General features: G+C 34.9%; 1 protein-coding gene across 2 annotated transcripts; it reads right to left on the bottom strand.

The window, feature by feature from the left end:
• Positions 1–15,148: 15,148 nt before the first annotated feature.
• On the bottom strand, positions 15,149–23,622 carry LOC114303170 (uncharacterized). 2 transcript variants are annotated; one of them, XM_082878396.1, is made up of 7 exons: positions 23,423–23,622; positions 22,936–23,186; positions 22,615–22,842; positions 22,436–22,528; positions 22,230–22,331; positions 21,743–22,114; positions 15,149–15,591 (listed from the first exon to the last, which is right to left on the bottom strand). In XM_082878396.1, the coding sequence occupies exons 1-3, from the start codon at positions 23,592–23,594 to the stop codon at positions 22,753–22,755; spliced, it is 513 nt and encodes a 170-aa protein (XP_082734522.1). In that variant the 5' UTR covers positions 23,595–23,622; the 3' UTR covers positions 15,149–15,591; positions 21,743–22,114; positions 22,230–22,331; positions 22,436–22,528; positions 22,615–22,752. The 2 variants fall into 2 exon arrangements, with proteins under 2 accessions (XP_082734522.1, XP_028104117.2); XM_028248316.2 differs by having other exon boundaries at positions 23,423–23,597.
• Between the last annotated feature and the right edge of the window lie 333 nt (positions 23,623–23,955).

Genomic DNA, 23,955 nt, shown 5'->3' on the forward strand with positions numbered 1-23,955 from the left:
CTCTAAATTTCCCTACGCCAAATTGGATCAAAACCTTGATTTCTCAAGATCTATTAGAGTTCTGCCATAGTTTCTTCATCAAAGTTGGTTAACTTCTCGAGGGCTTCGTTGTGTGGGGTAAAGATCGAGTTTTGACATCGTTGATTTTGGGGGTTTCATCTCATTTCTTCTTCAAAACTTGAGGTAGGGATTTTCTTAGAGTTATATATATGTTTTTGCAAGATCTATATGATTTTCGAAATCATCTTTCAATAGCTTTGAAAATTGATTTTTGATTCAAAAAGTTGAGCAATTTTGAAAGTGGGTTTGTCTCTTGTTCTTTTAAAATGATCTTATGAGTTTTGATCTTCGTTGATTGAAGAAAAGATAATTTTGGAAAGTTTTCTTTCAAAAGATTTGAGTTGTATAGTTTGGGTGAGAAAACCTAGAATTTGGAAAAAAAATTTAGAGACTGAAAATCCATGAATAATATTGTTATATTTATTTTGTGTGTCAAAATAAATGAATGTTTGAAAATTTTCTTATTTATATTTATATAAATGATGAATTTCATGGAATATGAGAATTGTTGTTCATTTTGGAAATTATTGTTCAAAACGTTGAAATAGTCTTCAAATGACTAATTGTTGAGGATACTTAAGAAGAGGGAATTGTGTTATTCCTTGGATGATGAATTGGAATAACAGTATTTATATTCATCTTGTGTTATTGGCATATCAATTCATTTGATTACATTAAACTTTGAAAGTTGATTTGAAAACTTGCATTGAGAAAAGAATGTTGAGAAACAAGTTTTCACGGAATGGTTTTGGGGTAAATACGTTGGTAAGTCTTGATAGGTGGTGTAGATAATATTAAATAAGTTGGTCTGAGAGTCCGGAGTGAAAGACCGAAAACTTGTGTAGATAGGTGTCGAGCCTTCCGGTTAATACCGGTAAAAATGACAAATTGGTAGTACTTGTCTAGTCTACTTGCAGACACCGACCTAGGGATTACCAGAGTCGTATTTACCGCTCTTGAAATGAATTGTTAAGTTTTGAAGAATTGAAATTGCATGACATCATTGAGCATGATGGTTTTCAAAGATGAAGATCTGATTTTCTTTCAAAAGGGCATAGTATGGCATGTGCATTTCATCTCTTGAGACTTGTATAAAATGTATATACTTTGTTAAGGATTTCCTACTGGGCTTTATGCTCACCCTACAGGATTTTTGTGCATGAAAAGATATGGTGATGTCGCCTAACTAAAGGCAAGGAAATGTGTGTTTATAGTACAAGACTCTCATTTTGCTGTGACTCTGTGTGTAAGCTAAGGGCTGTATGTGTGTGGGTTTGAATAACCATTTTGTGTAACCAGACTCAAGCCTTGGAAACTTGTAAACCCTTGTGGGTATTTATTTGTTTATTTACTTGTTGTTGGATTAATGTATTGTTGCATGAAGAACTATTGTATCATGTAATGTAAGTTTGGAGATTTATACTCGATTTTCCTTGAAAGAGTCATGATTGTTGCATTATCATTTGGGCTAGAAATTTGGGACATTACACAGATGCAACATAGGCTTTGGTATGGGAAGAAGTAGACATTTGATGGATAGACTGATAATTTGGATCAAGTCTATATCAGCAATCCAAAGCTAGATAACTAGATTTGCCACAAATTTGACAAACAAAAATAGTTCCAGATGAATCCGATTTGGATCGATTATTGAAGAATCTAGTATATCTTCCACCATGAGAATTCTGATATATGCCTCCTTTAACTCCTCTACGTTGAAATATGCCTCGTGAACTTGAGTGAAGTCAAAATTGAAAGAATGAGTATGATCAAAATCAGAACCAGAGGAATTATTAGAACCTTTTGTTGTTGAATATGCAACATGAAGATTGTGATCAAAGGTATGTTTGATCTTGTTTTCAATGTGAATAGCTTCATATTCAAATAATGAGCACAAATCTTTCAGTGAGACAATATCAGATCGAGTACGAATTGATGTTTTGAATGAATCATATTTATCAAGTAAACCATTTGAAATTAGAACAATTAAATCTTCATCATCAACCTTAGCACTAGCCAGAGCTAATTGATCTGAGACTTCTTTGAACTGTGAAAGATAACTCTCAATTGAAGAAGATTGCTTTCAAATTGTTTGAAGCTTGTTCTACAACTGATGAATGTGAGAACGTGAGACAGAGGTGAATTTTTTCTCAACAGTTTGCCAGACTTGAGAACTGTTATGAAGATGAAAAACATATAAGTATACCGAGGAAGACAGTGTGGCAGTTAGACATGTGAGAAGATTTGCATCAATCGATTCCCATTGTGTATAAGCAGGATTTGGAGAAGTTTTACCAGTAGAATCAATAATCTCAAATTAAGGACAAGGCACTACACTAGTCACATATCCAAGAAAGCCAGTTGCTCGAAGCACATTGTACATTTGGTTGCTCCATATCAGAAAATTACTTGAATCAAGTTTTACTATAACAAGAGAACCGAAATTTGATAGAAGAGAATTGAGATTTGCAGGTAGAGAGGTATGATTTGCTATGGCTAGATCTTGGATCGTGCTCGTAAGAGCTCTAAAGCTCTGATACCATGATGAAAATGTAATTGTATTGATTCAATGAATTTTGATACAATTTGATCAGTTATATTTATACACAAATATCCTAACAAACTCTCTAAAAAACCTCACTCTTACTCTAACCAACACCACAACAGATAAAGTTATAACAGTTGGGCTCTCTAATCATACATGACTATGATATACAAGATGTCAAAACTTTATATCGAGGCTGCTCTTGTGACTGTAATGGCTTGAGTTGTGTGTTATACTTCAGCTCAGTCTGTTGCTTATGTTGCAGCTGATTATTTTGATATATACTCTTGTCAACATGTAAGTATGATATAACTTTCATCATTGGATTTTAATTATGTTTTTTTTGGCAATTACATCATCTACCAATTAAGGTTCTTTACTATTAGGAATGGCAATGAGGCTGGGGATCACACTTCTCGTCCCCGATCCCCGACGGGAAACCTATCACCGTCCCCGTCCCCGTCCTCATCCCCTAACGGGGATCGAGTTTTTCCAACCCCGAAAACTCCCCGGCCAAAAAAAATAAATAAATAACAACAACAACAAAATCATCAACACAAATCATATCAACATCATCAACAACATCAACAGATCTCAGATCAACAAAATATCAACAATAACAAATCTCAGATTCGAGGTGATGGACGACAGAGAAGGTAGAGTAGTAACAATAGATCTCAGATCTGCGGCGATGGACGACGAATGAGGTGGAGCGGCAATAACAGATCGCAGATTGGCAGCGATGGACGACAGAGGAGGTGGAACGGTGGTGCGAGGTGGACAGAGATGGAGGAGAGGCGTAAGAGTGACAAGGTGAACTGAGGTACAGAGTCGACGGAGGTGTGAGTTGGACAGCGACTCCGGCGTCGCGGACAGCGGCGGTGGCATTGAGGAGAAGACGTCGCGGACAGCGGTGGTGAGGAGAAGAGGTGTGAGAGTGAGAGTGAGAGAGAGTAGAGGAGAGAGAGAGAGAGAGAGAGAGATGAGGGGTTAAGTGTAATACAACCTTGAGGGTATAAATATATGAATGGAGGATTGAGGGGTATAATAGTAATTTTACTTCGGGAGGAAATGAGGTCGGGGCCGGGGCAAGGGACGAGCTGGGGTTGGAAAACGTATCACCGTCCCAGCCCAAGAATCATCGAGGATTTAATTTCGAATACCATCCCCGGCCCGTCGAGGGTATTTTGGGAAAAAACCGCTCTAATCGAGGTTGGGGAAGTGGGTCCCCGTTAGGACCGGTTTCAAATTGCCATCCATATTTACTATCTTCACAATCTGAATTTGGTGATGAATTATTTGTATCGGTTCCTCCATTTTTTTCATGTTATATATCTAGTAATTTATCTTTTTGTTGCAAAATATTCTTGAATTGATATGAAAATGACTTGTGTTATAGTGCTCGTAAAATGACAAGTGATAATTGCTTACATGCAGAAGGTAATTTATGCTGGGGTTGCATAGGTTCACATGGAACATTAATTTTCTGAATATGGATATTCTTCCGGTGGACAACTGGTTTGCTTCTATCCTGTGTTTAGTACAATATTCATATTTATATAATATAGGAAAAAAAATGACAAACTCTAGACAAACTACATAGTACAACTGCATTTAATATATACGAATGGTTTGTTGAACTACATAGTACAATTTCATTGAGATGTAGTTTCTCCTTTGTTTAAATTGGTGTGATGTCCCAGGTCTAGACCCGACTTGAGCGCACCTTTAGAATTTGTTGTTTTTTTTTTTGGAACCTTCAGCGTCGGTGTTTGGGACTTCAAACTCGTTTAACCTTCCTGACGTTAGGGCAAGTTAAAGTTTCGGACATGAAAGTGGGACAAGAGGGTGGTAATACCTTAGAACCAAGCTTGGAGCCACCTGTAAACATTCCCGCATGTGTGGGGATAGAGCTGTACATGCGGAAAGGGTTGCCGCACGTGCAAGGGTGAGTGTTACACGTGCAGAAAAGAATAGCAGAGTTGGATTTCATTCTGGAAAAAAAAGCATGTGAAGATGGTACGTGCGAGAGAGACATAAATGTTTAGTTCAGCTCCGAAAATTGAACCACTTTTTACAAAATCAAATCTCCTCACCCTCTCTTATCACTTTTTTCATCTGTCTCTCTCTATATTCATCTTTTTTCTCATCCCTCTCTACAAAACCCATACATTTCCAACTTCTCTGTAAGATTTCTCATAAACTATCAAGATTTAGATAGATATTCTTGAGGAAACTTTGGAGAACATTTTGAGGGCTTCAATATGTGTAGTGGGGATTAATTTCTGACACCGTCAATTTTAGGGTTTGTCTCTCTTCTTCTTCCTAGAGCTTGAGGGACGGATTTTTAGTAATTTTTCTTAATGAAGTTGTTGTATATGGATATGTGGTATCTTATATTGCATAAAAACAAGACTTTAATGAGTATTTTTCAAAAATCATGAAGATGAGATTGGTGCTATTAGAACATGTTTATGATGTTTAGAATAGAAAGCCCTAATTTTAAGTTGATGATTTAATGTGAGGTAATTGAGTTATTGTTATGTGCATGTGAAATTGATGTCAACATTAATTAATTGGAAATATTATTGATAAAGGTAAATAAAAGACAATGGGATTGGTTGATTTAAGTTAAGATTATTGAAAATAAGAAACAAGAGGGAATGTTGTCTAAGTATTGAGCTGTGTGTTCTCATGGTAATTTGAGAAGATGATAGATAAATGGAAATAATGAAAGTTGGAAGATAGCAATCAAGTGTTGGTTGTACATGCTTAAATACTTGAGAAATGTATATCATATATTGAATTAAATTCATTGGGAATGTGTATCTATGCTCTTGATTGATTATGCTTTAATATTGTTAAAACAAGTGAATTCATTAGAGCTCAAACCAATGTTTGATATTATTTTTGAAAAATGGAATTGAGAATATGAGGAATTAAATTTGGAAGTACGATTAGAGTGGAGGTAATGACAATCATGAAGAACATTGGAAATGTTATAATTAATGAATGAATAATAGAGTTATGACTTTATTCTTGCATGATTGAGATTGTAAGTATGGAATGTGTTGTCAATGGAAGTACATTTTATATATTGTTCGGAGATATCTGCTTTAGCAATCGGTGGAGGATTGCATTACTTGTAGAATGGCCATGCAATTAGGTGAATTGAAACCTTTTGGTGCTCAATAATTTTGTTGGCTAGTTTATAATGGAAGTGTTATGATTATGTTGAGTATGTGATGAAAGTGATATATTGAGGTTTCCAAGTTTCTTCAGTAAAGTGGTTTGCACTTCAAATGAGAGGTACCAATTTCCTTCTAACTAGTGCTTGGTGAAGGGGTTGTGCTTTGAATCATGGGTACCAAGTTCCCTCCAGTTAGCACATGGTAAAGTGGAAAGTTGTGACTTGACAAAACCAGATTGCCCTATGTGATAGTTTAGTTTTGTTCTTAATTATGTATATATGTTGTGATTTGCGAGATGCACCATTTTCCTTCTGTGCCAGTGACCAATGAAACATGGGAATATGTGTTGCTATTACTGTTATTTACATTTGAGTACATGTTGTGATTGGTGCCCCATTTGTCCTTGTGCATAAAATATGGAATACGTCTTTGAGAGTATTGTGATTTGGTGTGTGACTTGATACATTATTGTGAGTTACTTCAAATTCATTGGATTGAGTTTGCCTTTAAGTTGCTTTGGTTGTTCAATCCCAAGAAGGTGGGAATATTTTGGAAATGGTTTATAAATATCAAAAGTGATGGATTTATATAAGTTTTTAAGAAACAAATGGAAGTGGAGGAATTTGATTGTTTTTCTTGAAATGTCAATTGAATGGCTTTTGAAGAAGAGTATACCTATTTATATGTATATTTTGATATCAAAAAGCGAACCTTATTGATATGTGTATTTATGTGGAGCATTCATGATCATTGTACTACATTAATTAGAATTATTGGGATTCTTATTTGACTGTATGTTTATTCCATGTTATTGAAAATTTTCAAGTGCAGAGATGGAGAATTACTTGGGAGTTAAGAAGTTTATTTGTTTTCGGCCACAGGACCATTTATATGTAGGTGGAACGCCGTTATATTTGTTAAGGGTCAACCCTTTTTATTTTCATAGTACTTGTAAGCCAAAGGACATTTCAATCAAATGTAATCTATTATTGTATCATGTGTATAAACGAGAGAGAACTACTGATGTTCTTTACATTATGATTGTAGCTTCCTCATATTTCTTGTGAAATTGGATAATGATAACGAATGTGGTAATATTATTCGAATAATAAAAATCGGAGCATTACAATTGGAGTCATGTTTGTCAATTTCATTTGTTAGTGTAACATTAGCTCATTATATTTGTTGGTATGTTATATTTTTCTCTATTAGTGTGTATAAAAGCGCAGCTGGGCCCAATAGGTAAGACTTCTTGCTAGCATCCCTGGGGGCAGCTTGTCTTTTCTCCAATGTTATTTCTCATTTAAGTGGAATCTGTCTTCTTCTTTTTCTTTGCATTTATCAAATATTTGATTTTTGTTTTTCACTCTTACATATCAATTTGTTTGTTGGGAATTCATTTTTGTTTTTAATTTTCTTTTAATCATCGTCATCTATGTTTCTAGGTTAAAATTTTTCATTACTTGGCTTCATCAATCGACTGCATCATTAATGAGTTTATGAATAACAGTTACCTCATCTTGCATGTGGCTAGTCAATGCAGAGCATCTCCAACGGTAGTAGGCATTTTACCTATCTAAATATTACTATAAAGTATATATTTTATTTTGCCTATCAACTGTTTTATGTTTTTACTCCAACCATACTCTTTATTTTAGCTATTTATCCAAATAGTATTAGTTTTATAGAATGCCACGTCAACAACAAAGATGGAGGGAAATGATCCTAATGATTGAATACATTTTGCCTAGCGTTGAAGGCTAGCTACATGTAGCTAGTGAATATGAGTTGAGCCAAAATGCCTAATCATATGCCTAGTGCATTGGAATTGAAAAAAGTGAATCACACTAGGCATTTTAACTAACAAGTATTATATGCCTAGTGCATTGGAGATGCTCTTAGTAGATATACAATTTGAGTGCCTAATGTTAATAGCTGCTATTTCAGACCACAATTATTGAAAAAATTTCGTTACTTGGCTTCATCAATCGATTGCATCATATTTTAGATTTTTTTTCCCTTCTAATTTTTTCTTTCTTTAATTTTAAACAAATGAGTAAGTTTATTCCTATGCTTAGTGGCCTCTAAACTAATTTGTGTTTTCATTGCTCAACATGGTCAAAGAAGACAAAACATTCAAGAACACATTGAGTTTTTCTTAAGTTTTTATTTTTTATTTTTTGTAATGAGATTTTTGTTGTGTAATGACAGTAAAAAAACCTTTTATCCCTTAACTTTCTTTATATATATTTTTTCAACATTCGACTTGTATTTATGAAATATATGAGGTTATTAGCTACTCATATGTGGTCAACGTTGTGATTCAAAGGATAGTTAATAATAGGTGTATTATACATTTAAAAATGTACAAATATTATTGATTATATTTTAGATATTACTTGTATTTAGATTTTAATCACGGTTTATGTACTGTGATTGATAGTTACATTTTTGTGGCCTGAGACTTTTTTTATCATACGCACTAACCGTGACAAAAAATGGTTATAATTGTGATCCTATCTCATTACTAATCACGAATTACTTAAATTCAATCTCAGCTTAATTGGTATTAAAATCACGGTTAAAATCTGGGATCTAAATATTTATTATCACAGTTAAAATATGTGATGGAATTATCTCTTAATAATGGTCAAAAAAGTATAATTGAAAATGATTCTTAGCAATCACACTCGAAAAGATCATGCTTTAATAAATAAAAAAATAAAACAAAATACTATAATTAACATTCATGGTTAATAACCATGATATTTTGTAGCAGTGAATGGTAAAAGGAATATTAAAGGCGCGTGGAAGTGGTGGATTTTGACTTATTTTTATTTATGTATCTATTTATCTTTTAATTGATTTCTTGATTTTCGATTTTGTGGATTGTGATGGTGTTGGATGCTACTGGGGTGTGGGGTTGGTTATGGAGGTAAGACAAGGTTGATAACTTGAAAAGTGGTGGTAAGGTGGCTGAGGGCAACTGTGAAGAGACATGGAAGTAGTGGTGGACATAAATAGGAAGGTGAGATTGATGGGAAAAAAATATTTGTCATTTTACCAATTCCGTTAACAAAATTAACTTTTGAGGTGATGGTCAGGGTCATTTCCCAAATTAATGGGATGAACTATAATTTATGCAATTATTAGAAGAGGTCATTATAATTTGCTCAAAACAAAACAAGAAAATTAATGACGCCAGATTATATACTACAATAACATGTAACATCCACGAACGTAAGCATTTTAGCTCTTTACGAGAGCCTCAAAATGCACCCATATTGTTCGATATTGATTTTCTAAAGCATGTGTGATGATTTCAAATGAAGAGGAATCGAACATAAGCATAGCGAGAGAGGGCTCTAGGATAGTTGTGTGGGTTGTGGCGATGGCAAACAGTTGAGATTAGTGAAATAAGATATTTGGATGAAAGAAATGAGGTAGGAAGGGTGCCGGTGGGAAGAGGGAAAGAAAGAAGGAGCTAGGGCGGTGGGTCGTTGGAAGAGGGAAGTCGCTAATGAGGGAAGGTCGCGAGTGGATGAGGGGGGTTGGGAGAGGGTTTCCGGTGAGGAAGGGGTTGCCAGAGGAAAAGTGTGAGGGTTCAAAAAGTATATTTGGAATTATGGTCCCGATCAAAAAAAAAAAAAAGAAGTATGGTGGTAGTTTAAAAAAAAAAAATGAAGAATGGAGCAATTTTGATGGTGGAGTTCAAAAAAATATAGGCTCTAGAGTAATTAATGGAGTGCTATTAAGAACAATCTTAATTAATCCGTTCGTCCTTCTCACATAATGAAGGCAATTAAATTGCAACTAATCATCGCGTAACAACAAGAACTGAACAATCAAAGCAAGAAAAAAAAAATTACTTATAATTTTAAAGAAGCAAAAAGTGTACTAATAATCAATCATAATGGTAATGAAAATCCAACAATTTAAGGACAGACAAATCTCAAGCACCATAATCAAACATAAAATTTTGTTATTAATTAATTAATTACGCAGAAGAAGGTACAACACATATTGTAATTATATGGTGAATAATAATATGGAAGAAGAAGAAGAAGAAGAAGACAAATTTAACAGGGTATCTGAGAGGTGAACCACTCCATGACATGAATAGGAGCTTTGATGAGATCCAAGGCAAGTTCCACTATGATCGTCACGCACAGACAACACGGACATATGCATGTCAACACCGACCTGTATTAGACACTCACAATCACATCATCAATACACAACTAACTAACTTGCACCAAAATTTATGTTTTTCAGAATTAACAACACATTCATGGGCGAGCAGACACTAATAGTCTCTCTACCTGTATATATGTAATATGGATACATGTATAATTCAAATAAATAAATAAAAATAAAATAAGATATTTATAGTATATTGTACATCGTTTAAAAAAATGGTTGAGATCACTAAAAGTGGTACTCTAATAGCACCACTAATGATGTGGCAGTGAGCCCCACCTACTACCTAAGCCTTGTTTTTTTGTTTTTTTTTTTTTTTTGACATTCCCAATGTATTAGTGCTATTAGTGGTCTTTTTTTTTAGTAGTATAAATCATTGTTGTATCATTTAAGTGGTAAAATTCTCATTTGATAAACTCATGTTCTAGGTTTCAAGTCTCTCAAACCATCTAATTTTTTTTATTATTTATTTTAAATTAAAAAAATGTGGCCTAAAGAGAAAATTTAAATAATAAGTGAGTTGTTCATTTTATATAGTAATAATTAGGTTGTAAGCCCACCCGCTCGGTGTACTTAATATATAAATTTTAATTTTGAATTGAAAGCATATCTTCCACGCTGTTTGAATGGTGAAAATATTATTTATTAAGTCAATCAATGGTCATAGGTTTAAGTCTTATGTCCCTATTATGCCTCCGTTTGAAAAGTTGGTTTTGAGGTTTTATTGATTAAAATAGCCACAAAAAATAAAATAGACTTTTTAGTTTAATAAGACAAAACATCACATCTAACCTATAATCATTACATTCTTTCTCTTATAAAAAAATCAAAAAAGTTAAAAGTTCTTCCCAAACTAGGCTTTTTAGCCCCAAGCTAAAATAGTTAAAAAAATCAAAAAGCCAAAAAGTCAACCTACTTCCCAAACGAACCCATAACTATTACCTTGACATAAAGAGAAAAGGTCACTTGGCAAAAGGAAAGAAACATGTTGATAGAATTGTTCACTTTTAATAATAGTATATATATATAGATTTAATGTGTGCACATTAAATTATTTTATTAAAAAAATGAAACTTTAAATTATATGATTAAATTCAAAATCTAAAATAAAAAGTTGATAGATTTGAGGGGAAAAAAAAAACACTGAATTTACTGCGTTGCTCACCTAATTGTTATGGGATATTTTGAAAAAATGAAAAATAAAATAGACATAAACATACGTTAAACCTTGAGTAATTATCTTTATCTTTTAGACATTTCACGTCGAACTAATAGTAAAAGATCAAATGAATACATGACTTATCATTGGTCGGGCACATGAAGAAGCAGACACCAAGTGTGTAGAGAGAGAGAGACAAACCCGACGATACAGACGAGGATACCGACTAGGGAGATGAGGAGGGAAAGGAAGGCGAAGGGGAGGCCTAATAGGAACCCCAGACGCCTGCAATCACCGTCTCCGCTGCACATGATCTATCCTCTCTCTCTCTCTTCTCTCTCTCTCTGTTTTTTCTTCTCTCTTTCTCTAACTAAATTAATTGCTTCTTCTTCTTCTTCTTCTCCTTCTTCCAAGAACTAGACTAGTGCTCTCTGTCTGCTATTTCTCTCTCTTTCTCTCGCGTATTGTTTGTTTTGTTTATGGTAAATTGTGTTAGGTATATCTCCTTATTAGAGTTTTAGACTCAATTGGTTTGTTAAAAATTTTTAATTTGGTTTGATTTAAGTATAATATATTTTAATATATTATATCTAATTTTTAGGGAACCAATTCAATTTGGTAACAATTGAAGTTTTTGATAAAAACCTAAGATTCAATAATATATATATATATATATATTGGTTTTAGTTCTTCGTAGATATTAGCGGCAGTAGTGATTTATTCTTCGGTGGATAGTGCCCGGGTATTATTAATTCGATGAGTTCATGCTGCATGGTTTTTTTACTCCACCATTAATTGGTGTGTTCCCAAGCTTTGGTGCTGGGTGAATTTTCACTGGTGGCTGAGTTTGGTCAAACTTTGTGCTTGATTTGGTTATGCATCGAAGAGCTGTGGTGAAGATTTTTTGTTCATCTATTTGGTGGGAACTTTCTTCTTGTTTATTTGTGATTATTTGGAATTCACTTAAGGATGGTTTTGTGAGACCATTCGTGTCTCGTTTGTAATCGTTTGGAATCGTTTGGAAACTTATTTGGTTGATAGTGGAATTAGATTTCAATCCCGTGGGCGTACCTCACATTGAGGGAACCACGTAAAAATTCTTGTGTTGCTTTTGATTTAATTTTTTCATATTAGTTTTTATTCCCATTGATTGATTTACTTGTGAGGAATCACATATTTTTCCTAACAACTGGAATCAAAGCTTATGGTTTATTTGGGTATATTTATTTGTGTAAATCAATGGAGGGGAATGTGGGTCCTATGTCTAGCTTCAATGGAAGCAATTGGGTAACTTGGAAAATTAAAATTGAGGACCTATTATTTTGTAAAGATTTGTATGGACCCATTGAGTGTGATTGTGGCAAACCCGAGAGTATGTAAGATGATGAGTAGAAGAGGCTTAATCGAAAAGCTGTTGGTGTTATTTGTCAATGGATTAATGACAGTGTATTTTATCATGTTGCTACTGAAACTTCAGCACATGATTTATGGAAAAAAATAGAAGACCTTTATGATAGGAAATCAGCCACAAATAAAGTTTTTCTGTTTCGTAAGTTGGTTAATTTAAAATATAAAGAGGGCAGCCCTATTCCGGGACATCTGAATGAAATAAAGAGCATTGTTAACCAACTTGCTTCTATGAAAATTGTTTTTGATGATGAGTTGCAGGTTTTGATGCTACTTAGTTCTTTGCCCGGAAGTTGGGAGACTTTGGTTGTGACTGTTAGTAATTCGGCGCCCGATGGAGTTGTCACAATGAGCCAAGTCACTAGTAGCCTATTGAATGAAGAAACAAGAAGAAAATCAGCGGGTTCCTCTCATTCAGAAGCATTTGTTGTGAGAGGCCGAAGCAAAATAAGGGGGCGGAGTAAGACTCCTCATGGTCGTGATCAAAGTCGTGACAAATCAAGAGATGGTTCTTTTTCAAAGAAAGACATTGAGTGTTACTATTGCCATGAGAAAGGGCACATGAAGCGGGAATGCCGAAAGCTCAAGAACAAGGAGAAAATACGTGACAAAAGTGTGTATAAGAAGTAAGAAGACACAACGGCAGTTACTACCAATGGTGATCTCATGGTCGTTTGTGAAGATGATTCTATCAATTTTGTAGGCCAAGAGAGCAATTGGGTGATTGATTCCGGTGCTTCTTTTCATATGACTTCTCGAGTTGATTTCTTCACTACCTACACCAAAGGAGATTATGGTTCTGTTCGAATGGGTAATGAAGATTTGTCCAAGATTATTGGCATGGGTGATGTTTGCTTGGAAAAAAATTTGGGCTGCAAGTTGTTGCTTAAAGATGTGATGCATGTTCCTGGCATTCGCCTCAATTTGATCTTTATTGGGAAGCTAGATGATGAAGGCTTCAACAACAAATTTGGTGATGGAATATGGAAGCTCACAAAGGGTTCTTTGGTGGTGGCTAAGTGCAAGAAGACTCATACACTTTATTCGATGCAAGGAAAAATTTGTAAAGGTGTTATCAATGCACTTGAAGATGATAATTCTACCGAATTGTGGCACAAGCGACTTGGCACAAGGACTACAAGTTTTGTTCAAGAAAGAATTTCTACCCGGTTTGAAAGGTATACATCTTAAAACTTGTGTTCATTGTTTGGCAGGTAAAAACCATAGAGTTTCTTTTCATAAAAATGTTGCTTTTAGAAAAGAAAATGTGTTGGAGTTGATTCATTTGGATGTTTGTGGTCCTTTAAAAGTTAGAACACATAGTGGTACACTTTATTTTGTTACTTCATTGATGATTATTCAAGGAAAATTTGGGTTTTTCTACTAAAAACTAAAGATCAAGTTCTAGAAATATTTAAGCATTTTCAGGCCATGGTTGAAAGAGAAATAAGGCAGAAATTGAAGTGCATCCGATCAGACAATGGTGGGAAATACATTGGGCCATTTGATGAGTATTGTAGCAGCCAAGGTATTCGGCACCAAAAGACAGTTAAGAAAACTCCTTAACAAAATGGGGTTGCCGAGAGGATGAATCGCACTATTGTGAAAAGAACAAAGTGTTTGCTTTCACAAGCTAAATTGCCAAGATCTTTTTGGGGTGAGGCAATCACTACAAGAATTTTCACTTTTGGCGACTAAATTTTTAGTCGCCAAAAGTCATATTTTAGTCGCCTATAGTCTTTAGCGACTAAATTTTTTGGTCGAAAAATTAGTAGCCAACGAGTAGTCGAGAAATATAATTGCCGACTAAACCTAATTTAGTTGCCAAATGTATTTATTTGGCGACTAAATATTTAGTCACCAATAGGTTTGAAAATTAATTAAATAAATACATTTTTGCCGACCAATTTTTTTGTCGCCAAAAGCCAATTATTTAGTGGCCGAAAAATTTTTAGCTACTAAATTTTTTAGTCGCCAAAAGCAAATACTAGCGTTTTGGCTACTAAAATTTTAGTCGCCTAAAGTCAATCTTTTTTGGCTACTAACACTTTAGTTGCCAAATACTATTTCTTTTGGCTACTACAAATTTAGTCGCCTAAACTTCAACATTTTTTGCTACTAAACATTTAGTCGCCTAAATTACGATATTTTTGGCTACTAAATTTTTAGTCCCCAAAAGTCATATTTATTCCTTAACTTTTGTTTTTAGCTACAAAATATTTTAATCGCCAAATGTTTGATTTTCTTTTGGCTACAAAACTTTTAGTAGCCAAAGGTTTGATTTTCTTTTGGCTACAAAACATTTAGTAGCCAAATGGTTGTTTTTCTTTTGCCTACAAAAAATTTAGTAGCCAAATGTTTGATTTTCTTTTGGCTACTAAACTTTTAGTAGCCAAATGTTTGTTTTTTTTTTTCCCCCTTTTTATTGGCTACAAAACGTTTAGTCGGCAAAAACATGATATTATGTTTTATTGCTAATATTATAATGTGTCCATAACCTGACTGTATTCCATTCAACCTGTAATACGTATATAAATAAAATGATACATAAATTATCAATCATTCCACAATCTGCATCCGTATACAAAAAATAAGTTACTTTAACTATCCAAGTACATACAAACAAACTATTGTCCAAACTAAAATAATAATTCCATACAACATATTCAATCATACAAAAAGTAAAACCCTCCATATACAAAAATTACATTTACTATACCATGTGAAATGACCATTTGGCATGGTACAAATTACCATCGTAATCTGTACCACGACAAAAGGTGATGTATGTACCAAGCCAAAAATACATCTATGTACCACGACAAAAAATCAATTTAGTGGACGGCGTCAAAAGGTGATCTAGCTACCATGCCAATAATTATCTGTTCGCTGCCAATAGTTTTCTGTATCAGGAATAGTTAACTGCACAAAAGCTGGAGACGACAAAAGTATTATATTACTTCTATACAAAAGTACAATTTCTTCTCCATACACCAAAATATCTCTGTAAGTCCACGCAACAAAGTCATCTACAAAAAACAAAAAAAACATTAGAATTGGACCAAAAAATGCCCAACTTCATGAATGAATTTGGGAACAATCATGAATGAATTTGGGAACAAGTGACAAATAAAAATAAGTGAGAAGCAACCTTTCATGATGAATCAATTATCAGTCATTGTACAGTCTTTCTAAAGTCTTTTGTTATAAGGAACATTCTTAAATGCAGAACAATCATTACTAAATCTTTCATTAGTAACACACAGCTAATGTAACAATCTTCTATTTGTATGCAACATGTATCAAAATTCTGTGGCTAAACTAATATCAAAACCCAATATGAATAGAAAGTGTTCTTTTTACCAACTTCCTCATTATTTGTTTGCAAAAGGCACTTGAATCATTAGATTGGATATAAAACCATCGGTGCTTATTAATGTATGTCAGCGCCATTTCAGAGAGGAAATTAGAACATGTGATAAAAATAATAACACGCATGTGTACGTTCACAAAATTGGCAAGTTTAAAGCATTCCGTCAGTTGTCACAAGTTTTATTTGTAATGGGAAAGCTGCCCGTGAGAGTCAGACAGAGGTTCGGGGGATGTTTTGAAGTTTCGCCCCCGAAACGCCATTTTTCGACTAAATTTTGGGTGTATTCGGCTCTAAATTCCAACCTATAGGTCCGAATAACATTCTGTCAGTTGTCACAAGTTATATTTGGCATGGGGAAACTGTTCGTTTCGGCCACACGGAGGTTCAGGGGCTGTTTTGAATTTTTGCCGCCAAAACGCCATTTTTCGACTAAGTTTTGGGCGTATTCGTCTCTAAATCCCAACCTATAGGTCCGAATAATATTCCGTTAGTTGTCACAAGTCATATTTGGCATGAGGAAACTGTTCGTTTCGGCCACATGGAGGTTCGGGGCTGTTTTGAATTTCCGCCCTCCGAAACGCCCTTTTTCGACTAAGTTTTGGACGTATTCGGCTCTAAATCCCAACCTATAGGTCCGAATAACATTCTGTCAGTTGTCACAAGTCCTATTTGGCATGGGGAAGCTACCTGTGTCAGCCACATGGAGGTTCGGGGGCTGTTTTGAATTTTCGCCCCCGAAACGCCCTTTTTCGACTAAGTTTTGGGCGTATTCGTCTCTAAATCCCAACCTATAGGTCCGAATAATATTCCGTCAGTTGCCACAAGTCATATTTGGCATGGGGAAACTGTTCGTTTTAGTCACACGGAGGTTCGAGGGCTGTTTTGAATTTTTGCCCCCGAAACGCCATTTTTCGAGTAAGTTTTGGGCGTATTCAGCTCTAAATCCCAACCTATAGGTCCGAATAACATTCCGTCAGTTGTCACAAGTCCTATTTGGCATGGGGAAGCTTCCCGTGTTGGCCACATGGAGGTTCGGGGGGCTGTTTTGAATTTTCGCCCCCGAAATGCCCTTTTTCGACTAAGTTTTGGGCGTATTTGTCTCTAAATCCCAACTTATAGGTCCGAATAACATTCAGTCAGTTGTCACAAGTCATATTTGGCATGGGAAAACTGTTTGTTTCGGCCACACGGAGGTTCGGGGGCTGTTTTGAATTTTCGCCCCCGAAACGCCATTTTTCAACTCAGTTTTGAGCATATTCGGCTCTAAATCCCAACCTATAGGTCCGAATAACATTCCGTCAGTTGTCACAAGTCCTATTTGGCAAATTTAAGATGAGAAAATCTATCCTATCTAGTCTAGGTTTGAGCTTATATTGGCTTGAGTTACCCATCCAGTCTAAGTTTGAGCTTATCTCAGCTTGAGTTATCCAAACTCAATACAACAAAACTTTTCGATTATCTTAAACCAATGTATTGCAATTTGTTTTTAAATATACAAGTCTTGAGAAATTATAAACATGAAACATAATCCAGGTTGCTTGGTTAGAGAGATCCCATGCGATGTTCAAATTTAATTTGAATTGACAAATTTTTACTCTAAATTTGGAATTATACTAACCAAAGGCGTTAAATTTTGCAAGCTAAGGTTGTTCAAGTTAGACTCGCCAAAGTTTCACCTATAGCTCATGCAGCCATGCATGTACCGGATCTTTTGTACCTAAAAAGCCTTTTGTCCCTCTAACTCATGCACACATGGCCACATGATTTAGGTCTCATGCACTAACAACCACATGATCTAGGTGGTCCTCAATTCTCTAGGAGTACAACTGAATTATTAATTGCTGTGTCCAACACCCTCATCCCTTAAGGCTGTGTTAGGCTATGTTTGGATGAAGTATTTGTGGTGGGAAGGAAATAAGAAGGGGAAAATGAATGAAATAGAATCGTATTTCTCTTTCTGTTTTCTGTTCTTTTCTTTTCTCAAATCGTAAATCCAAACACAGTATAGAAGTGCTGATCCACCCTACAAAATGTAGGACAAACTTTTTACGCAGAAAAACAATTCCTACAAATAACAATATGTTTCATGTTTGGTTTCATCTGTATGCAGAAAAAAAAGGTTAGGTTAACATTCACTAAAGAGGAGCATCTACCATTCCCGACCATCCAATATTGATTGGGATAAATAGATCCTCTGGTTTTGAGATTGAAGTTTACAAATGCCCACCTACAATTTATGATAAAACTAGGAAAATTGATATGTTGTAACTCTCAAATCACAGGTCTGAACCAATCTTGATTGTGCACTACAAAATATAGTGGCTAAATGTGAAAGTGTTTTTAAAAGGACTAAGTTGACAAACACAGAAATTGGATTCATCTTTTTTGGGAGCCAAAGAAACCAGATTTACCTTTCAGGAAGACACCTTTTGGATATCAATAAACTAGCAAAACCAGTTGAATTTATAGAGACATCCTTAACAATTTTCTTAAAGAAGGAAACTAAATTTTTTTTCACATCCAAAATAAATTATGTGAATGAAATGAAACGCGCCTAGATAAAGTTTTCAAGTTTGATGCCTAAGCCATACTCCAAGCTTCATACTGTGGTTTGATGAAATTGTTTAGCTCAAAAGAACACAATATCCTAGCAAAATGCTAATGCAGTGGCAATCCATAGGTGTGACAAAAATAGTGTTTCTGCTTAAAAAAATCAATAACTAGTGTCCTAATGTAATGAAAAAAGATACCATAGCACCAATTCAATTTTAACATTTATTTAAAAGGACATACAAAATAAAAAGAATAAAAATAAAACATAAATTAACAGGTACCAACATTGGGAATTGTAGACAGGAGATTATCATAGTTGGAGGTCTGAATAAACTGTCAGTTTATTAACAAACTAATGTTGCTCAGTGAATTTGTTGGAAAAGGAGCTACAGCGGAGGATAAAGCTTCAAGAAAGTTGATCTGGTCTTTTCATGTGAGGAAAATGTCTATTGACACTACTAAGTTACCCTCTTTTTTTCCTAAAGAATTTTTTCCTGAAGAATTTTTCATCAAACTAATAGAGCCCAAAGAAACATTCCCACTAATGCCCTTGTAAAGGATGGTAAGGGAAATTTCTTTTCCTAAAAATTTTCCTGAGAATTTTCCACCAGAACAGCTCAAGCCTAACCCTAATGATCTTTTAAAGGATTATAAACAACACAGAAAAATTGATGATGCAATAGCATGGTTGGTGAAGCAAAGATTTAACACCCTATAAGCCTCTATAATAGATATGTAAGCCATTATTAGAGCAGACAAAAATAAGGAAAATGACCAAATAGAATTAGAAGACAGAGAAACCTCCATACATCCTTCAAGAAAATATTTATGAAGCTTGAGTAAAATCTGAATTTTCCCCTATAAAAGGAAGGCAGAGACTAGCTCACTAGCCAGAATCCCAGCTCCTTTAGAAAGAAAGGTTGTAAATCCCATTCAGCGTCATCAAAATCAGACACCTCAACAACCCATCACGGCACAATGATGTGAGGTCCGGCCAGAGTTATTCTAAAACTAGAAAGATCTCATGCAAATTTACTCTTGACTTTACAAAAATTAGCATGCCGGAGCCTAACTTGGTGCAGACTGTCAACCATAAATTACCCTTGCGACACCATGAATGGCTTATTTGACTTCAAGCATGTGCAAGGAGTTCTAAGTTCTTTTCAATGCCTCTTTGACAAGGACTTCCAATTTTCCTAGATATGTCTTGCGATGATAAACAATAAACCAAACACAAATAGAAATGCAAAGATAAGATCGATAAACAATATTCTAGATTTTTGTGTATATAATTAGTTGTTTAACATTTTCCATTTTTGAATGGTACATGGCATGTGCATAGTAAGGGAATAAAAGATGAACATTACATCGATATGACTTCAGTGGCAACAGTGTTTGGATGGTATGTACTTAATTTTTTTTTTTTGTCTGGCGATATATGTAATTGTAAACCATGTGGTTGGTTCATTTGGGTAAGTGGAAGAATTTAATCAGAAGAGAGTTAATCACAATACAGAAGATCCAAAGATTGATTGGAAAGAGCTTCAAGGGCTTTAAGAGCTTACAAGAGATTTCTGGTATCTCACTCTGTCCCTTTATCTCTTTCTCTAAACTTTTCTTTCTTTTATATATTATTCTTACACTCATTTTTGTTTTCATAATTTTCCACACTGCTGGTTGTCTCCATGGCTCATTTTATCTGCCCAACTTGCATTGCACACACCCAATCCTTACCAGACAAACTAATTTTGACCACACACCCTATTTAGTTAAACTCAGCAAAACTTCATCATTAGTTAAACTCACATACTCCAATTAATTTTTAATTTAGGAAAACATTAAACAGCAAAATTAAATCACATACTCCAATCTCTATGAATTAAGAACAAATGATGAAGCCCTATAATAAAGTAATTTGTTATATTTGACATGCTAATTTTTGTTTAATGCAAATTTCTATCTTATAGTGTGCCCTGTTCTGCTTAGACGTAGTAATAGGCTCAACTTCCAATGAAAACATAAGAGTCAAATCATCCTTGAATTTGGATCCAATAGGATCCTGTTTGATCAAATTGGTTTCTGTGGTTAGACCGGTGGATTCCTATTATTTTGAAATAAAAGTGTGGTCATTAAGAAACTTCTCTGTTTTCATTAATATCTTTTTTGTTTTCATTAAGAACATTATATACCTAATATAATGACCCAATAACTTAGTTTGACTTATTTTTAACTCATAGGCCATCAGTGTTCTCTGTTTTCATTAATATCTTTTTTGTTTTCATTAAGAACATTATATACCTTATATAATGACCCAATAACTTAATTTGACTGATTTTTAACTCATAGGCCGTCATCATAGTCCATCTCATAGCAAAGTCAAGTTAACCAAAATATCTTTAACTTTTAAAACATAAGAAAACATTGGTAAAACTATACCAATAACTTACTCTTTATATGAAATGTAATTAAATCTTGGATTGGCCCAAAGCTTCATTAGATGAGGCGTAAATGTACACCTTGCAAGATCATGATTCTCTCTTTTCATAATTCATTTGCTCTACATCATTCAAAAGAACTCAACCATGAGTTTTGTAATGTAGTAGTATAAGAACAACTTGTAATGTTCGGAGGCATGCACTCTTAAAATTGATAACACAACTGCATTTCTCAAAATAGTAATCATAAATCTTTTATTTGAGAAATGCTAATATTACCCCAGATAGGAAGCATTGGACTTCAATTTGACTCTGAAAAGGAAATTATTTCTGCTCGTCACATTCTGAAACATTCATAACATTAGATTAGCACTATGTTTACCCTTCTATGTGGTGACCTCTCTGAAAGTTCTCTCTCTCTCTCTTTGAAATTAAACAACAAAATTAAACTCTAAACTTCATCATTGTTTCCATGGCTCATTAATGTTTTCCTAAATTAATTTTGCTGTTTAATGTTCTTACCAGACAAACTTCATCATTAGTTAAACTCAGCAGCCATCTCCTTTTGCTTCAACTCCAATGCCATATGCCAACCTTGCCATATTTGTTTTAACTACCCAGCACCAAAATGACGGACTCAATGCACAAAACATTTTTGGGAAGGCTGTATTAAATTTTAGCCATAAATACTGATGTATTATACCTAACAAATTTTGTGTGTCTCTTGTTATGGTATACCCAATGCGTAGTATTGTTTAGTGAATATGTAAATCTAAGTGTGTATAAGTGTTAGTATGAGACGAATGAAATTCTTCTTACCAAATACAACGATGCCCGTCTGAACCCTCCAACAGTGTTGATAGTCGTAAAACCACAGAGTTCAAATGATTCAATTGTTCTTGTTGCGCCTCCCTTGCTTTTTTTCCTTCTTCTACTTCTTTCATCAACTCCTCTCTCTCCCTCGTCATCTCTTCACGATCTCTCTGGCGCTCTTCTTTCTCCTTCATCAAATTTTCTTGACGAACGTCAATCTCAGATCGCATTGCCTCCATTTGTTTGTCATGAGATCGTGCCGCACTATCAGATGGCGAATAGTGTCGTGGGCCTATCCCAAATCCACGCAAGTAATTCTTTCTCTGTCCAAGCACTTGCCATGAGAGTTCTTCATGTGTCAATGGGATCCATCGCATCCTGTCATTACCAAAACAAGTAGACTATTCAACAACGGCACAACGAATCACATGCAATTTTCTGCTAAGATAGGCATTACTATTACAACCGTAGGCGAGAAAAGTTTACTCCTTACATGTAGCTCACCACATTTAGGATCAATCCATTCATTTGTTTTCTTCAATTTGCGTGATTTCGAATAAAATTCCGGAAAATCCAACTCCCCATTTTCATCTGCCTATTAGTTTCAAATAACAAAATTAATTCGTCACAATAGTAACCATGACTTTCATCTTACATATGTAAGTGCTGACAAATCTGCTCCAAATGTATGTAACTCACCAAGAGCGACATTGCTATAGGAAAGGAGCGAGATCCACTGGTGTGATTGTCTGGCAGCAAACTCCAGTTTGCCTTACCAGCTTTAGAGCATTTCTAAAACAAGAATTATTCAAGAATTAGTACATATCAACGCATAATACACAAATAAAACAATAGGGTCGTTTATATTTGTTTGTTACCAAATGAGATTCATCCATCCAAGCGACATCAATCATGTGTTTCCAATCATCCAAGCAAACTCCTTTAGGCGGATGACTATATGGGTCATCAACACCCTCTTCTACAAGTTTTTCGTAGTGTTGCTTCAGGGTGTACCTCTAGTCCTTGTACAAGAGATACGCCTTCGTATCAATGATATCTTGAGCTTGTTGATCAGTATGGAAATCCTCACCAATTTCAAACGTGTCCTGCAAGCATAAGTGTGTGACGTATTACAGAAATGGAATGCCGCAAAACATAATGTACATAATGGAGACATTTAGTTTAAGGTCCGAACTTACTAGCACAGCCTGTACTACAGCATCTTTGATACTCTGACCAATTTTCTTCCATGACTTCACTCCCTTAAGGGGGCACAACCGCCTTATTTGCAAGCCCAACTCATTTGTGGCAGGCGTGGCATTCCCTCCAGTGAGTGCATTAAGCATGTGATTGACATATACATGTAACTTCTCCCCTTTTTTTCTCGTAAGCCTTTTTTGCACTCCTTTTCCGACTGTAGGACCGTGTACACGATTTGAGTTACTTTTCCCTGGTCAAGAAGGGGCAACAAGTGTAAGGCCTTCACATGCAATTAGTTCGCCAAACATATAATGAACAATAATTAATACTAAATTTAACATTCATCCAAGCAAATTTTGTAAGGGAATTGAATTTTGTAAGACATGCAAGAACTTGTTCTTCTAGATGACATAAAATCTGTTGCTTCAGTCAAGTAAAGTGATCTTTAGGGGCCGAAACACACCTACAAAACTACAATGGTCTTACCTACGCCGTGCGCCTGTGTCTCTGCCACACATGTTTGTGTGTCATCCGACGGTTGTGTCTCATCGGATAAAGTCTGTGGTGTGACAACGACAGGTGCAAATGTTCCCGAGGGTGATGCTATGGGGTCAGTTGCTATTTTCTTACGCCGCCCTGTTTTCATCCCAGGAACCATGCTTGTACCCGGAAAGTACAAGCAAGAAAACATGATATATTAAGTAAACTCATCACATGCATCATCGATATTATGAGGACATGAATTGATATACACAAACCAATGTTATATAAGCATCATCGCTATTATTAAGCAAACATTGATAATGATTGTCAAATAAAAGTGATATACACAAACCAATGTTAAGCATAAATGTGAAATACAGGAATTAGGTAAAGTATCTATTAAGTCAATAGATTCAGCCAAATATACAAATTTTATCACCATATTTGCTAGTGTTAAGTGAGAAAAACAAATTGACATAAACACTAGTAGACTTTGCTCAATTGCTATATATCCAGAGAAAAATAATCCCCTTGTA

This window comes from Camellia sinensis, chromosome 7, assembly GCF_055761805.1.
Source record: "Camellia sinensis isolate YWXY chromosome 7, ASM5576180v1, whole genome shotgun sequence".
Lineage (NCBI taxonomy): Eukaryota > Viridiplantae > Streptophyta > Magnoliopsida > Ericales > Theaceae > Camellia > Camellia sinensis.

Excerpts from the sequence above, each read along its gene's own strand:
- LOC114303170 (XM_082878396.1), bottom strand. The coding sequence starts at position 23,594 with ATGGTTCCTGGGATGAAAACAGGGCGGCGTAAGAAAATAGCAACTGAC. Across the intron at positions 23,187-23,422 it reads GACACAGGCGCACGGCGTAG|GGAAAAGTAACTCAAATCGT; the intron begins GTAAGACCATTG and ends CTTCTTGACCAG. Across the intron at positions 22,843-22,935 it reads CTGTAGTACAGGCTGTGCTA|GACACGTTTGAAATTGGTGA; the intron begins GTAAGTTCGGAC and ends TTATGCTTGCAG.